We start from the raw sequence: 17,457 nt of genomic DNA, 5'->3' as shown, positions 1-17,457 counted from the left end.
CGTCCTACGTTTTGTGTTGGTTTATTAATGAACCTCGGAAGAAGCTTTACAAATCTTTAAGAGGCAGTGTTCTTCCTAGATTTCGTGTTGGTTTATTAATAAACCTTGGAAGAAGCTTTACAAATCTTTAAGAGCCAAGGTATGCACAAGGAAACGGATGTATGTGCGCTATCTCTGCAGCTTGGAGCCACACATAAGTGCATATCACAGCCCAAATGCAATGAGGAGAGAAAGGCCAAGGTGTTTTATTATTGGTTCCCAAAAATGTTCCACGCACGTCAGCTCACTTACGACAATGGCGCGAATGGTGATGGCGTGCGCGTGACGTGCGGCAATAGGGGGATGGCGACAGCACTTTCTTCTCCCAATGTTGCTCCCTGCGGCTTCGTATGCTTCGCCATTGACGAGACTAGATCCGTCAGCAGATTGGTACCGTTGTTCTCTTCTCACACAGAGAGAGAGAGAGAGAGAGAGAGAGAGCTGCGCACGCTTGAAGAGCACTTTCTCTGTGACGCGGCGACATCCCATCTTCAGTGCCCTGAGCTTTGCTTGGTATACGTCTGCAAATTGTAAGTGTGCATCAAAGAAACCGTCATGAAAAGGCTTCTGATTTACTGCAAGCCGTCTTCCTCAGGCCAAGCAAATGGTGCAGTAGGGAGTTTTGTCATTTCTAGTCTGCTCTCATGTGTCACACCAACATTATGCTGAATTTTTAAAATGCACTCTACTAATCTTCTAAGATTAGGCTGATTTTGCATCTCTGAAGCCTGCCTCTCAAGTGATCTTGCGATTCTGAAGAATGCCATAGCCTGCCTGTCGGAGTTTCAATAATGCCTCGTTCGAATGTGCCTGCTAAACAAGCCAGACCATTCTGTTTAACATAGGCGAATGACAAGATTCTAAACGAGGCAAACTGCTCTCCGCCAGGCACTCAAGAGGCCAAGCCGATTCCCCAAAATTGTATTTCTATGACATTTTCAAGTTCCAGCTCTGTTCGCCTGTGATGCTAATGGCTTGAAATGATCAAACCATTCAATGCGCAAAATGTGTAGTAGTACTTTTGACCGATTTCTTGTGAGCAGCACCCCATGTGTAGATGCAAACTGTTAAATTTCGGTAGACAATGGATTATATTGCAGACGGCATTTGCAGCCCTTGAGAAACAGGTAATTATGTCTCTGGTTTAAAGCATATAAGCAGACACACAAGGAGTACAGCCAGGTAATCGAAAGCATAATTAAACAAGCAGTAGGTGGAGCGTGGAAACTTTTCAGAAGGGTGGCAAGAAGTGTATTTTCAGAATGGAAGGTGATTTGGCTACAGAAGTTGATTGGACAATAGTGATATGTCAGGAAAGAAGCGACTATTGTGAATGAAGCCCTAATTGTTTTAGCAATATCTGGATACTATCTGTGCTGGTTGATGAGGTTTGGAACTATGTCATATGTGTCTTGCCTACTTTATCACCTGCCAAAGCTCCATGTCTCTGTTTGTGAGGAACTGATTCAGCAAACATATATTTTGGAAGGTGAAACCTAACCTAGCTTTAGTTTAACAGTGTCTGTATCCACAGGATGAAATGCATCTGATTTTATTAATCTCTTTAATCCGAAGTGTCTGTGCGGCAGTAATGTCTGCTCTTACAGTTCTCATACCTTATGTTTAGGGAAACAAGGTGTAACAGTTTTTCACACAGCACTTGTGCACATTCCCGGCAACATTCAGGAGATCTGTTTTTCAGTTGAAAAAACGCAAAATTTTGACGGGTTGATGCTGAAAGAAAGAGGTGGCATGTTGTAAACCCCAGTTGATTTAAAATGGTTACAAGCTCTTAGACTTATCAATTGAATACAAGATGGACTTAGATTAAATCTTACACGTCAATTCTAATGTATTCCCTTCTGGTCTAACGATCTGGCAGAGATGTAATTCATTTCATGCTCAATAATATGCAGGTTCTTCATGAACCCAAACATCTGGAAGGAAAGTGATAGCCAACAGATTGTGTCTTCTTGCAAGACCAGCATTGCATGTTAAGGAGATGTATACACCAGCTGGATCCTGGCGTTGAATACACACTAATAATGTTCATCTTTTTCACCCTGATTTGTACGAGTTGTTTACTATATTAGTGACATTACCATGATTCTAGGTGTGTACGGTTGCACTTTCATAGCTTTCTTGTGCCTGTAACTATGGGTAGCATAGCTGTAGGATGGCACAAGAGGAGGGTCATAAACATTTATGCGTAGAGCTCTGTCACATGCAGTGCTTTCTCTCCAGCAATCAGTACTCCTACAGACCAGAAACTGAATTCATGCACATGTGTGAACACTGTAGCAGGTGGCATGTGATAGATGCAAGCATGCATTAGATTCCACCAATTTGCAGTGGGGCTTAGGACAGTGTGAATTACTTATAGAGTTATGATAAAACCTCATCATCTAAGGAAATTACTTGAATGATATTTGGGCTAACAGTGGGATATAACTATAAGCTGTAGTATATCCCAGAATTTTGATAGCTGTAAAAGAATCTTATTTATTTTTTCTGTCCAACTGCTTGAAGCACGTGTATACATCATTATTTGCAAGTCAACACTCAGTAGTAAGTTTCGACAAAGGAAACAATTTACATTTCTAAACATTTGCTTCTAAGGCATGTTATGGTGGCAGGATGAAACATGACTTTAATTTGTAAAAATTGGTTCTACTTAAGCGGAGTTAGGAGGAAGGTACTCAAGTTATTTTATAGTGGATTGTTGTACTTGAGTTATTTGCTTAGAGTGGACTGTTCGATTGATATGGTGGATGAGAGGAGGAAGGAGCTTTTCTTTTTATTTTTGGGCAATGCTCCAGCACACACCATGCACCCTTGTTGGACATGCTCTGTCTGTGCATATTGTAGAGTGAAGCTAAGTTTTGTGATGGTGACAGTCTTATCGTCTGGATTTCAAAGAGAAGCCAGACAGTAAAAGTGTACTGAGCTTCCATCTTTTGCTCTTATGTCAATAACCTTGTGGAACAATCTGGCCTTGCTGTGTTTACGAGAGTCATTGTGTGACTGATCTGTCTAATGCAGTCTTCCATAAGTGAATCCGGCTTGGGTCTATGGTGTGGAACTTAAGTAATTTGGTTTGAATGATAAGTAGTCTGTATGCATTCTGTGCATTTTGGAAGTCCATTATGCATTCCATTATTTTAACCTCTAGGCTCTTACCGGGCTCAAGTTTCTGATTCACAGTTTGCTGTCAGGTTTTCCGATTTGAAGAAAGTCAATGGAACAGAATATTATATTTAATCCAAATTTCAAGCTGGGCGTCCATGGATGGAATGGGAATATGTGCACACTTTACCCATCTAGACAATACCATGACTCAAAAGGTGAAAAGTTGGAAGAGGAGCCCATCTGCGTTGTTACAAACAGAAAGGAGACCTGGCAAGGGTTGGAACAAGAACTCAGTGCCCGTGTTAAACCTGATGTGAAGTACAATGTAACAGTTATCTTGAGGGTTTCGAACAACTTGCTGACTCATGCAGAAGTAAGGGCAACTTTGCGAATGGAATCTCCTGGTTCTGCAACAAAATACTTACCAGTTGGAAAGTAAGTAGTGTTTGCCTTTTCGCTAACCTATACTAGCTTGTTGGTGTTGTATTCCTTGTTTGAGATGCCTGCTCTTTGTTTGGCTTCTCCAAATCTTCCTTATTTCCATGAAAATTCATTTTCTTCATTATCAACCTACTCTCGATTCACCAGCTTACAAAACATCACAGACCCTCTTCTGCATCAAGTTGCATGTTTTTGCACTGGAGTTTTGGAAAAGTATTATCTGCTCTTAATCTAGGAAAGTTAGGCTTGACTCAGTTGAGGCCATCAACTAGAAGTGGAGGTCTAGTGGCAGGGAGGAGTTGATTTATCACGGACTGCAAAGTTGGCCCATGTCATTTTGGTGTACAGCATTATAGTAGCAAGTGTTCTGTAGTGCTTTGCCTTTTCGTGTTTAGCAACACAATGGGCGGTGGCTGGCACCGGTACAGCATAGAAGAATAGAAAAAGTCCTTGACATAGCTTCTTCTCTCAGATGTACACCTTAGGTATGAAGGTTCTGTTTCATGGCAGCTCTTGTTCTGCTAGGAGGAATTGGCTACCAGTCTTTGGAAAGCTTAATTTAAAGCTGCAAATATGCAGGATCATGCTTTTCTGCCAGAGATTCTGGTGATGAGATTACTGCAACAATATGTTTTGTCAGATCACTTTCCCTTGCAGTTTGAGATCCTTGCACAACCCATTGCTCCTTTTGCAGAGATTCTAGGCAGGCTACCATCACGTTTCAATTTGTCTTACCCAAAACATAAGGTTTTTGATGGTTACATGGGGCAATCGCTTGACAGATCCCTGCTTGACTTCCAATCTAAGGGTAGTCACTCTTTGAGCAATTGATTTATAATGTGCAGTGGGTTGCTTGGACCTTTGTAGTATGGCATTCATCATGCTTCCCTTTGCAGGCAGCGTTGACGGGCTGTAACGGATGGTTCATTCCTTGTTGCTTGATTTTCTAGAGGACGATTTTCTGCTTTCGTTGGCAGCGAGGTTGGCTGATCTTATTAAACAGTTTCAGCTATGAGATTTTATCAGCAGGCTAAAGTAGAAACCTTGACTGAATTTACAAGATCATTCTTGTTAGTCTCATTGAGGCTTACATGCATTGCCAGCCCGAGAAAACATGGTTAGACTTCAGCAAGTAGAAGGTTGAATGGTTACAGATTTGCAATTCCACAGACCATTGTGCATACGTGCAAAAGCTATTTTTTGGAACTTCTTGGTTCCACATAGGCTCCTTTAGAGTAGATTTCCCATGTTCGTTTGATTTTTTATCCCTTGGTTAGGGATCGTGTTTTGCCTAGTGTTAGTAGATTTGGGAGATGGGGATCATGCTTGGATCTTGGAAGGAAGGGTTTATCAAATTCATTCCGAAAGTCCCTTCTCTGTCAATGTTGAAGCAGTGGAGACTAATCTCTTTGATGGGGCCCATGTATAATTTTTTTTCGAAGGTAATGGCTAATCGTCTCCATAAGCATCTTCTTGCCATTGTGTATCCCCATTAGTATGGATTCATCAAGGGCAGAAATATTTTGCACAATGTGTTGAATGTGCAGATGGGTATCGACTATGCAAAGCATTCCAATCAGGAGGTGGTCATGGTTTAGTTACACTTGGAAGAAGCTTTTAACTACTTGGTCCATGTCTTTTCTTATGGAATTTATGCACATTGTGAGCTTTGGTCCATGTATGTCACATTTGATATACACTATTATATTGATGGTTTGTGGGTTATGCAGAATGGTGGTGTCACAGAGCCCTTGCCATTACACACTCGGTCAGATAGGGATGTAGTCCTTTGATGCCGGGGATTGACCTGGGTAGCAAAACGCAAATCCCAGAGTGTTGGAGCTATCAAACGCAAGGAGAGTAGCCCGAATGTGTCGTGCCAAGTGGATAATGATAACGCCAAATGATGGAGGATGAGCGGGGCTACAAAAACGCAGGTCCCAACAGCCTTTGTGATAGACAAGTAGTGCTAGGTGATGGAGAAGCAAGGCTACAAAAATGCAGGTCCCAATAGCCCTTGTGATGCTAGGTGATGGAGGAGGAGCCAAGCTACAAAAATGCAAGTCCTAGCAGCCCCTATGATAGACAAGTGAAGCCAGGTGATGGAGGAGAAGCCAGGCTGCAAAAATGAGATGCAAAGCTTGATGCTGGAGCAAGGCACTTGAAGTAGAAGAGGAGGATGAAGGCAGCCATGAGCCATGAACCGCAATGTCCCCTTGAAGGGGTATGAGGGCAATGGAAGGGGCTGGTGAGAGGATAAATGAAGTGACTCTGCCTATTTATAGGCATAAGCTGCCTAGGGTGGTGCACCATTGTGTGAGCGTCCACTGAAAAAATGGCCAAAATGTGGACACCAACCCTTTTTGGGGCTGTTAGTGCGAAACCCTAAATGAAGTGTATAAATTGAAGTAGTTTCTCAACAAGTTGTCCTTTGCGCTCTTCGTTTTTTGCTGTGGCAACCCATCCAATCCTCACCATGTTATCCCATGTGGTCGACACTAGACAGTTGGTTGACTTATCCCTTCCTTTTGGTCAGTACTTTGTTGGCTAGTCATTGGCTGATGATACTTTCATGATCTTGAAAGCGGAAAGGGACAATCTCCACAAGCCATTGGTTGTTTGAAATCAATCTTTTTGGGCATGCAATTGGCCTTCATACTAATCCTCAAAATCCTTCCTTACCAGTTGTACTACATCGGACTTGCAGACATTGGGATGGTAGGGTGTAGTTACACCCCGTGGCAATGCCACTAGGCATCTAGGGTATCCTTTGGTGTCGATATTTAGTTGAAGCACTTCCTGGAATGGATTTCACACAAATTGAAGGCAGAGTTTGTTTATTGGAGATCTCAAGCTTGACCATGCCAAAATATGACTGTTGTGAAAGTGAACCAGAGAGAGTAGGATTTGCAGGGAGAAACACGTGTATGGCAAACACAGAGAGAAGAGAAACTCAAAAAACATAGAAAAAGAAGAGGAATGATGAATCATTGAATCATGTTAAGTGAATCAAGCTGATATGGTGGAGCTGAAGCTCTGAAGCTAACTGCATTGTCTTGTCTAAATGAGATAGCAATACTTGCAATGAATTTACATAGTGAAGGGAGCAAAATGCAATCCTCCAGTAGTAGGATATTGAATGTAAATACTGAAGGTGAAGTACAATGGTCAAGGGAGTGGAATGCAGTTCTCTTAGGTTTTGGAGTGAAAGAAGTTGATCACCAATTATGAATGCATACTCCAGAAGATGAGGATTAACAGGATGGCATGTCTGATGACAAAAACCAACCTTTGGTGAAGCAAGAATTGCAAACGCAGTCTCCTATGATAGCAGGTGTTTGTCAGAGCCGATATTGATGCTGGAAAGGGGTCTAGATAGCAAAACGCCACCATATAGTTGATGCTTGATGATGGTGAAGGTCGCCAGATGAAACAGGAGCATCCAGTATGCAAAAGGCAAATTTGAAGATGATGCTAGATAAACGAGGGCTGCCGCTAGGTGGAGGAATTGCCAAACGTAGGCAAAAAGATGATGCTAGGTGCAGAGCTAATACTTGATAGAGGAGCAATCATGAGAGGGATAAACGCAGTTTGTGGAGGCCAGAAAACCCCAAACACAGATGCTTGGAGCTATAGTAGACACCAACTGTCGAGTGATGCTGCTAGTAGGAGAGAGAAGGTCTGCCACCAAAAACGCAAGCTTGAGGGTGATGAAGACAAGGCACCCGGTAGCAGGAGGGATGGAGATGGTGAAAGCTGGCCATGAATTGTAATGTCCTCCTGAGGGGTGTGAACAACAGTGGAGAGGTTGGAGAGAGAAGGGAGAAATGTGGAGAGAGAATGATGGAATGTTGGAAGGAATGAAGGAGTGGGATGATGAATGGGTGGAGTCAATGCTATATTTATAGGCACAAACTATTTCAAGTGGCACCTATTGAATTCTCTCGAGTGGTGCCTTGACTCTCTTGGGTGGCATCTCGACTATCCTGAGAGGCACTAAGAAAGCCTTTTTGGCGCTATAAGTGGAAATAAAAAACAGGAATGAAGAAGAAGAAATGTAACAAATGACTTGGTTTCTCAATACCCCCTCTCAAGCTCAAAAAGGAGTGAGAAAGAGAAGTGCGAGAGAGAAGAAGATCAACCTGAGGATCTTGGTGTTCCACTTGCAAGGTAACATGTAGTGAAGAACAATAGACAAGATGAGCTAATAAAACCCGAAACTCAACCTTCGGAGAGAAGCCACAAGCTCCGTTACTCCATGTTGTAAGGTATATGAGTCCTAGCCACTAAGCCATGGTTAAAACATCCAAAGCCCTGAACTAGGAAGAACCTGTAGATCCTGGATGTGAATGGTGAAAAGAGGATAAGTAAATAGATGAGGAAATGGGGGATGAGATGGGCGATGTGGGATAGAGATGTCATCCACCCCAAGAGTTGTCGACAAGGGGGGTGAAGAATCCTAGGATGAGAAAGGAACCCCCTCTAAAGTCAAAGGAATGGTATCCCCCTTTGAAGAAAAAAGATGAGCCCCCTGTGAATCCCTCTCTGAGAGAGATAGGGAATCAAGAAACTCATGCATCATGGCCTTTGAAACATCTAAAGACGTAGGGAATGCCGCTGATGATGCCAAAGAAGGTATTTGGGGCTCCAATGGAATAGAGGCTAGGGAGGGCCTAGAGATGGCTTCCTAAACTTGAGTAGAAGAGGGAGTGGAGGAAGGGGTATCACATAGAATCTCCTCAAGGACTGCATCTGAGTTGGTGTCCTTGGAGCAAGACAAGGGAGGTGGGGAAATAGATAGCTCTTTGGGAGTGAGGGTGGACAATAGTCATTGTCTCAGTGGAGTGGACTGTAGAGCCAAAGGAGAGAAAGGAGTTGAACAACCACTATCTCCCGAAGGAGTGGATTGCTATCTCTCGGTAGAGCGGATTGTAGAACCAGTGGTTGGAAAAGCTACTACACCCGATTGGGGAAAACCTCCATAGTGCATTGCGGTGGTCTCTTGGAGATCATAGTGTTGGATGAGATCTTAGAGCCTCCTTTTGCTCGAAGGACTTAGGGCGCATCGGATGCATCTTATTGCCTAGAGCATGAAAACTTGAAAGTTGATGTAGAATGAGCTATGTGGCCCAAAAAGGTGAGGTGGCACAATGAGTGCCAGGGGGAAGACATATACTCCGGTGGGTAGGGAGTAAATGTTAATGTCGACAATCTTCAGGTTTATGCTTGTTCTTGTCGCAAGAGGTGAATCCAATGGGTGGTCCTTCGATTTGTGTAGAGGCCATAGCACTGGAGTGATAATCTTGCAAAGGGACAGTGGGACGGAGAAAAAGATAAGGGTATCTCCCAATGGTGCAATGGAAATAGGTGGTAAGGTAAAGGGTGTAAAGAAATACCCTAACACAGAAACATAAACAGAAACCGTACGACAAAGCACAGACTGATAAAAGAACATAGTTAGGGTTAGGGTAACTGAGAGACAATGAACACAGTGAATGAATGAAGTGATATGACTATTGAATATACGATGCTCATGCAACAAACACACTATGAGTGAATGAATACTGTACCTCGAACTCATGTATCTCAAGGATGAAGGTAGGGGTAATGAGCTAGAGAGTGTGTTGTACTCTAAATGGATCTCGAATCGCAGCAAGGCAGCCTCCAAATGTCGAACACTAGCAAACGCAGCAGTGAGAAGCTGGATTTGATACAGACAGTAGTAATGAGAGAGAAAGACTAAAAACGCAGGCAGGATAGCTTGTAGGAGAGAGAAAGACAAAATGCAGGCGTGATTGCTTGCAGGAGAGAGAAAGACTAAAAACGTAGGCAGGACTGCTTGCAGGAGAGAGAAAGACTAAAAACGCAGATTGCAGGATTGTGATGACGTGGTAGGGTGTATGGCAGCAAGTCTACACAGGAACAGTAGTCGCCTGGCTGGAATTAGCTCCAAACTGTGTGAAGAGGGCTAGAAATCAGGCGCCAACTGACGGAGACAACAATGGATAGCTTCGGTTGAGATGTCCTTTGCAAACGAGGTGTGGGCAACAAGTTAAAACATCTGAAATCTGCAAAAATAAGATTAAGGACTGAATGGAGGGCAGCATATGTATTTATAGAGAGTTTGGGCCCTCCCAAGTGTGTTTGTGCTTATGGGACACAGAAACTCTCTAGGATCGCGTTTCTTTTAAATAAACAAGGTTTCTTCATTAATTAAGCATGTTTTAGAGCTGTTTAAGTAAAGCCAATGCATTTATAGCTCAACACCCCCTCTTAGGCCCAACAATGGTGCCATGAGAATAGAGGCCAGCCAAGCCCTTTCTTAGTTTATCTTTTGCCCCAAGGTGTTCCACCCCAAAGCAGCTAGAGCATCTGACAAAGGGTGCGTGACGGCTGCCCAGTGGCCTACTAAGACTACAGAGGCGATGGTTGTCTTACCAAGGGAGCCCAAGTGATCACCCAAGAGAGGATAGGGCATCGAACAAAGAGTGCACGACGATTGTCGAGTGGCCTACCGAGCCCTACAAAGGCGGATGGAATCAGCTATGGACTTTGTTTTGTTTTGTTTTGTTTTTTTTTGGAGGGATTTTTAGGTTTGATAGATTAAGCATTAAGTGAGGGTTTCAAATCAGTTTTCGTCCTATTGAGTATTCGTGTCCCAAACGGGAGAGTGATAAGGGATGGTCACCCAAGACCTTCCCAAAACAAGCACACTATTCCTACCATTACTAGGTGTCGGTGACGAAGAAAATGGCTAAGATATGTGTATAGCAAATATGTCAAGCAAGCAAGACAAGCAAAGAAAGCAAGCAAGATGGGAAAGACTGCCTTGGAGATTGCCATGTGCAATGCCACGAATATGGTGGATCCTAGAGTCGACCACTTCAAACGATCGAAAAGGGATAAATGTGCACAGATACATGTTTACATGAACAGAATACCGATGCATGGGATAATGCAAAGGGAGATGCAAGATATCATGCTCATGTAATATGCTATGCAAGGGTGGCGCTGGGACAGGGCCCAATCAGAATCAGTGTACCCCTATAAACATAAACCAGAACCATATGTTAGGTCATAAGAATAAGTACATCGCAAATAACGCAACACACGAAGACGTGCAATCCAATGTGACATCCTAGGTGCTATGAAATACTGATTGAGTATGCTAACTGAGTAAGCTAAATTTGGCCTAGCGTGAATTAACCAAAGAAATTTTCCTACAACAAAATGATAGGTATGTTCATCGAAGGGCTGTCCTAGGGTATCCTTCGATAAGTGGATAGTAGGATTAAGAGGTGTGACCATTGGCCGCGGAGTGTACTGTTCCACGAGCTGAAGGGCGTACTTCTGCTATGACACAAAAATACAGCTCCCAGAAGGAACTATCTCCATCCCCCTAAGAAATAGGATAACAAACCAAGGCATGTCATCTCAAATGTAGCTTTAAGCTTAGCCTTGATTTTCGCTATGTCAGCATAATCTGAGCCTGTGATGAGTAAGTCATCAACATATAGCAGGATATAGCTAAACCCCTCCACAGTAGATTGAACATATAAGTTCAGTTCATAAGGGTAGAATGGTATCCGTGAGTCTGCAAGAACTCATCCATCCTATGGAACCAAGACCGTGGCGCTTGCTTCAGCCCATAAAGAGCTTTATGCAAGCGGAATACCTTATCCCTAAGGTTCCCTGAAGGAAAGCCCGGTGGTTGCTCCACATAGACTTCCTCCTTGAAGAAACCGTTCAAAAGGGCACTCTTGACATCCAACTGTCAGAAGTGGTGCAGCAATGGAAGCGTGAAGAATATGCTGAAATAAATGCTGAAACACAAGACAGAAGAAAGAAAGAAAGAATGAACACAGTAGACAGATGAGAACTCAGATGTATGCTCGGGAAATGAAATCCATATCGAACATGAGACAGCAGCATACAACGGTGAGTCACTGGCTGCGTGGGCTCCTCAGCACCGGCTCCTCTCTCCCAGAAAGATCTCCACTGATGGCTGAAGTACCAAAGACTGTGGAGGAGGAGCCCTATAAATAGCCACAAAAGTGGGGAGCATAAAATGCAGGTCGGCCAGCATTTAATGCTGGTCGGCCAGCAACAAATGCTAAAAATACATCATAAATGGCCACAAAAATGTGCCATAAAATACTGCATAAAATGCCCAGCCTCTGCACACAGACTCACACCATGAGCTGACTAATATCTGCTAACACCCTCTCTCAGATCATGTGTGATCGGATACAATGAAATAGTACAATGATGGAGAATCATAAACTACACAACAAATAAACACCAGAAGGACCATGGATGTCCAAGCGGTGAGTGGCCAGCCCACCACCAAGATGCCTCGGAGAGTATCTGATGTCGATGTCGATCGTACCAACAACACCTGAAAATAGAGAAGACTCATAGCAGCTCTCTGTGTAATGTCACCTATGTCACTCAGGACATACAAAGCCAATCTGCCAAACATGTCTCTGAACATGTGACCATGGAGTTCCCGCCTTTGGCCAAACCACCAAAGTGTCCCCTCATGTGAGCTCCAGACGAAAGCCTCTTGCTCTCTGTCAAGAAGAACAGCTCATCATGAACCCAGAAATCAACACCAATCTCTAGGATTTCACTGCCAGATACCGTCGATGCGTCAGGGACAGCCCTCTCTGGATCCTGTGCACCTGTATCAAAATATAGATGAGGCACGGCAGCCCCACCAACACCCGCTCACACTCCCTCTCTGGCACAAGAGAGTCGTGAGGGATGACCTCATCACCACCACTAGAAAGCAGCCGAGGAAGGGGCCACCAAGCCCTTCCCGCGATCCGAAGAAGAGGATCCCTTCTGTGCCTTGGACTTCTCCTTGGTCGGAGGATCGGAGTCGGAGTCTGATGAAGGAGAGGACTCATCGGTAGAGTCACCATCCCGCTTCGTCTTCTGCTCCTTCTTCCTGGAAGCCGCTAACTTCTTGCAGTCCTTCCGCAAATGTCCCTTCTTGCCACAGTGGTAACACTGGGCCTTCGACTTCTTCTTCCCGTCACCCCTCTCTGAAGCTACATAAGCCTCACCTCCATAATGTGCCGGAAGCCGCCCCTGTAATCTCAAGGATGCCTCATGCTCAAGAAGCATCGAGGTCATATGTGTAAAACTGACAGGAGACGATGATGTCTGCGCCCGCAAAGCATTGGCCACTCCATCAAACTCCGGGGGGAGCTTGTAGAGGACCGTCCCGACAAGATGCACCTCGGGAAGAGCAGATTGCATGTGCCGAAGCTGGTCCTGTACCTACGTAACACGAAGAAGAAAAGACTGAATAGTATCTTTCGGCTCAAACTTCATCTGCTGGAGCTGGCTATAAAGTGTGACGGCCCGCATGGTGGAAGGTGCCTCGTACATCTGCTGCAACTTCTGCCATACTTCAGGAGATGTCCTACAGGAGGTAACCGCCGGTAAGACCGCTTTAGAAATACACCGAAGCAACGCCGAGTAAGCACGGGCATCGTCCGAGTCCCATGTGAGCACCGCTTCCTCATGGTTGTCCTCATCAAAGTCTTCAGGAAGAGGAAAAGGACGGAGAGGTCGAGCAAGAGCTCCACAGACGATGTACCATAGCCGCTTCTGCACAAACCAAGCTTTCATGACAGCACTCCATGTGAGGTAATCAGGTCCATGTAACTTATCTTCACTTGAGGTGCGCGGAGGGGCCATCTGGAGGAGGTAGAAAAGAGAAGTAGAAGAAAAGAAGGTCGTTTGGAGAGTGAGCACAGCCAAAACGCAACCAAAAAACACCAAAAATAGTGAGTTCACATGCAATATAACCCAAAGGCTGACCAAAATAAGCCAAAAGCTGCTGCACAAAGTGAAAAAATAAGTCAAAAACTGCCAAAAACAGCAAAAACGGCCTGAATAATCAGAAAAACAGACAAAAATAATGCTGTAAACAGCAAAACGCAGGCTGCAAACTGAAGAAACAAGGGCTAAAGACTGTTGCCAGCAGTTTGATGAAGGAAACACGGGCAGCAAAGAGGTGAACAGCAGTAAATGCAAATCTGTCCAGAAAAACGCAAAACGCAAATGCTGAAACACTGTCGCCAGCAGCAAATCAGCAGTCGCCAGCAAGAAGGACAGCTGGCTGATCAGCAAAAAGGGTGTAAATCCTGAAATCAGCAAGAAAACACAGCACAAATAGGTTGCAGCCTGAGCTCTGATACCATGTCAGAAGTGGTGCAGCAATGGAAGCGTGAAGAATATGCTGAAATAAATGCTGAAACACAAGACAGAAGAAAGAAAGAAAGAATGAACACAGTAGACAGATGAGAACTCAGATGTATGCTCGGGAAATGAAATCCATATCGAACATGAGACAGCAGCATACAACGGTGAGTCACTGGCTGCGTGGGCTCCTCAGCACCGGCTCCTCTCTCCTAGAAAGATCTCCACTGATGGCTGAAGTACCAAAGACCGTGGAGGAGGAGCCCTATAAATAGCCACAAAAGTGGGGAGCATAAAATGCAGGTCGGCCAGCATTTAATGCTGGTCGGCCAGCAACAAATGCTAAAAATACATCATAAATGGCCACAAAAATGTGCCATAAAATACTGCATAAAATGCCCAGCCTCTGCACACAGACTCACACCATGAGCTGACTAATATCTGCTAACACCAACTGATGTATCGGCCAACCGTGGTGAGCGGCTAGTGCGAGTAGTAACCGAAAGGAAGTCAACTGCGTAGTAGGGGCAAAGGTCTCTTCATAATCAATGCCATGCTTCTGTCGAAATTATAGCAAGAAAATGTCATACTCTTAGCTTATGTGATGCTCCTGAGGCTTGGTATTTGATGCCTAGATGCTTTGGGGATGTTTGCCCAATGTTTTGAGATGCTTTGAGACTTGATTTGAGCTTTCATAGCTCGGTTTATGCACGGATTTATTGCTGTACATTATTTGGGCAGCGAGGTTTTATCAAGGACGGCTTATGTATAATGCTCTTTGTTGACATTCGGGTGTCCTATTGGATGTATTGATGCTTGGTCATCATGGTTTATGCCCGGAGAGGGTGCTGAAGAGCCTCTTGCCATATATCCGGCTCAGAACGCGCTATATAATCAGCTGTAAACAACGACACAAATGATGCCTGAGGAGCAAGCCAAGCAGATCTTCTAGGTCTCTTCGGAGTGGAATCTAGTGGTAGGATCCCGAATTCCGCATGGTCAGTTGGTACCTTCGAGGTAATAGGTCTCGTGGAGGGGGCTTGGGAGCAGAAGAATCCGCGGAAATGTCAAGAGCGGGAAGTAAACCAAGCTCAATAGGCACGACTGTTGATGATGTGGAAGAAGGAATTGGATCAGAATTCTGTGCAAAGGATTGCATGATATCTCTCTTGTCAAAGACGACATCCCGCCTAACAATCACCTTGTTTGTCCGAGGATCAAACAAACGATAGGCTTTCGCTTCAGAGGAATATCCCACAAAAATAAGGAGATTAGCTCAGGGAGCGAGCTTTTCTATCTTGTCATCAGGCGTGTGTGTGTACGCACGACACCCGAAGACTTTGAAGTGGGAAATAACAGGCCAAGAGCCAAAAAATGCCTCATATGGGGTCTTTTGAGGAAGAGCCGCAGTTGCGGGCACCGGTTGAGGATATACATCGAAGTGTTGACAACCTCGACCCAAAGGCGCTCAAGGAGCTCTACTGTGAACAACCTAAAGCGTGCCATTTCCATGATTGTCCGGTTTCTATGCTCTACGACTCCATTCTGAGAAGGGGAGTTGGTAGAGGTGAGCTAGCGTGAGATGCCATACTTCTATAGAAATAGGAAAGCTCGTGGGAGATGAACTCACCACCGCTATCACTCTTTAGGCAACAGACACGAGGACCAGTCTGGGTATGAACCAGTAGCACCCAAGCAGAAAAATATGTGAAAGCAGCTAACTTATGCTTGAGAAAATACACCCACATGTACCTAGAATGATCATTCACTATCAAAAAGGACAATGCGTCATTTAAGGCTGCAGTGGATGTCGACCCACAAAGATCAACATGAATCAATCTAAGATGTGTCTTAGCACGATGTGAGGTCTGTTGAGGGAATGGGGTACGGTGCTGTTTTCCGAGTTGACATGCTTTAAAGACATCTCGAGCTAGCTTCAAGCGTGGAAGGCCCTCAACCAGCTCACGGCGTGACAACTCATAAAGAGAGTCATAACCAAGATGCCCTAAGTGAAAATGGCAAAGATGCCGAAAATGCTGAAAATGCTGAGCTAGCTTCAAGCGTGGAAAGCCCTCAACCTCGGCTTGGAAGCTATGGAACACGGAGCTCGCAGCTGTCAGCTTGGTTAGAAAATGTGTCATGTGGTATAGGCCATTAGGCTGTGCCATACCGCGAGCAATCGCTAAACCAGTCTGAGAGTTTAGGACCTCGATTGTGATTGCTGTTAAAAAAACTGCTCGCCCCAACTGGCAAAGTTGCTGAACAGATAACAAGTTCACCCCAAGCCGAGGGACATGATATACATTGTCCAACGAAGCCAGATCCAGACCCTTGTCAGTGGCAAAACTGGCACAACCTTGAGCTCGAATCTTGACCAAGGAGTTGTTTCCTACACGGATCCGTTTGGTTGGAGGGGCTCGGGAACGGAAAATGTCCTCTATAGGAGTCATATGATGTGTAGCTTCACTGTCCACAATCCAAATAGGAGCTAAAGTGCTCGATTGTGTGGAGTGGGCCTTTGCGGTAACCTTGTCAAGAGGCAACTCACAGATGTGGACAAGGCTCTCTATGGAGACGATGTGGGCCTCTGCAAAACAGTCAGACAAGCTCTCTGGAGTTGAGACCGTTGTCGACTGAGATGGCTGGGCATGGCAGTATGAGTCTGACCTTTAAACTGCCCCTTGCCATCACCCTACCTTCCTTGCTGGGGGTTGTTCGACTGAGGGGCGGGGGTCTGAGACTTAGATTTTGGTGTTGTGCCTTTTGCCTTTGATTGACACTCGTCGTCGAAATGGCAAGCCTTTTGATAATGTTGACAATACCTATTCTTTTTAGGTACATTCTGCCACCCAGGTTTGAGAGATTGGGATGTTCCTTGTGATTCCCCAGATTGATTTTGCTTTTGATTTTGATTTTGAGTGGAGGTTTGGTTTTGTTTTCCCTTCCCTTGCTGCTCTTTCTGAGAATGAGCAACAAGAGCCCCCTCTAAAGAAGAATTCATATGAAACTGATCGAACAACCGTACGTAATGCAACAATTGACACTCAAATTCATAGAATGTAGGCATGGTAGGCTTTGAAACTATATCTTCCACAAAATTGAAATATTTCCTGGGGAGTTTATTTAGTAACAATGTGACGTGATCGTCAGAGGACTTGGGAGTCCCCGTAGTGGAGAATTAGCGAGAAGACGTCGATACTCAGTCAACTTGACTTTCAAGTCATCCTGGTCAGTGATTTTGAAAAGCTGGAGCTCATGGTCAAGATTGATACGACAATGTTAGAGCGTTTGGGGTCGAAAGTCTACCGCGGGGGTACGAGACAGCAGGGTGAAGGGAGATTTAGGGAGAGGAGTAGATGGAAGAGAAGGGGTTCATAGAAATAGAAGATGCAGAAGAATACTCACAGAAAGAAATATAAGATGTAGAAGAATACTCACAGAGTTGAAGCCTATCAATTTATTTTTGTATTATAAGAAGATAAATCTCTTGTAGAAAAAAACGTGCATAAAATAATACATTTCTCTATGCTGCTCAGATCGCTAATCTAATGCTTTCTTTGGCTCCGAAAGGGGGGTAAAATAGTAGCACACCTAGCAAGAATTCTGCTAGATCACTCCTTTATCTCCCACTTC

General features: G+C 44.5%; 1 protein-coding gene across 4 annotated transcripts in view; it reads left to right on the top strand.

Moving 5' to 3' along the window:
- Positions 1 to 226: 226 nt before the first annotated feature.
- The window catches only part of RXF12 (glycosyl hydrolase family 10 protein / carbohydrate-binding domain-containing protein), a 70,015-nt gene continuing 52,784 nt past the window's right edge, over positions 227 to 17,457 (top strand). Inside the window, exons 1-2 of one of the 4 annotated variants that reach the window (XM_087662623.1) lie at positions 227 to 569; positions 3,255 to 3,603. In XM_087662623.1, the coding sequence (XP_087518749.1) occupies positions 3,278 to 3,603 (326 nt within the window). In that variant the 5' untranslated portion in view covers positions 227 to 569; positions 3,255 to 3,277. Of the gene's footprint in view, positions 570 to 646; positions 1,529 to 3,254; positions 3,604 to 17,457 lie in introns of those variants that run through there. The other 3 variants (XM_087662621.1, XM_087662620.1, XM_087662622.1) reach the window with 3 other exon arrangements.

This window comes from Lygodium microphyllum, chromosome 22 (genome assembly GCF_053477565.2).
Source record: "Lygodium microphyllum isolate KBCC chromosome 22, Lygodium_microphyllum_v1.1.10, whole genome shotgun sequence".
Classification (NCBI taxonomy): domain Eukaryota; kingdom Viridiplantae; phylum Streptophyta; class Polypodiopsida; order Schizaeales; family Lygodiaceae; genus Lygodium; species Lygodium microphyllum.
The sequence above is the reverse complement of the archived record's forward strand: the minus strand, read 5'-3'. Positions and strand labels throughout refer to the sequence as shown.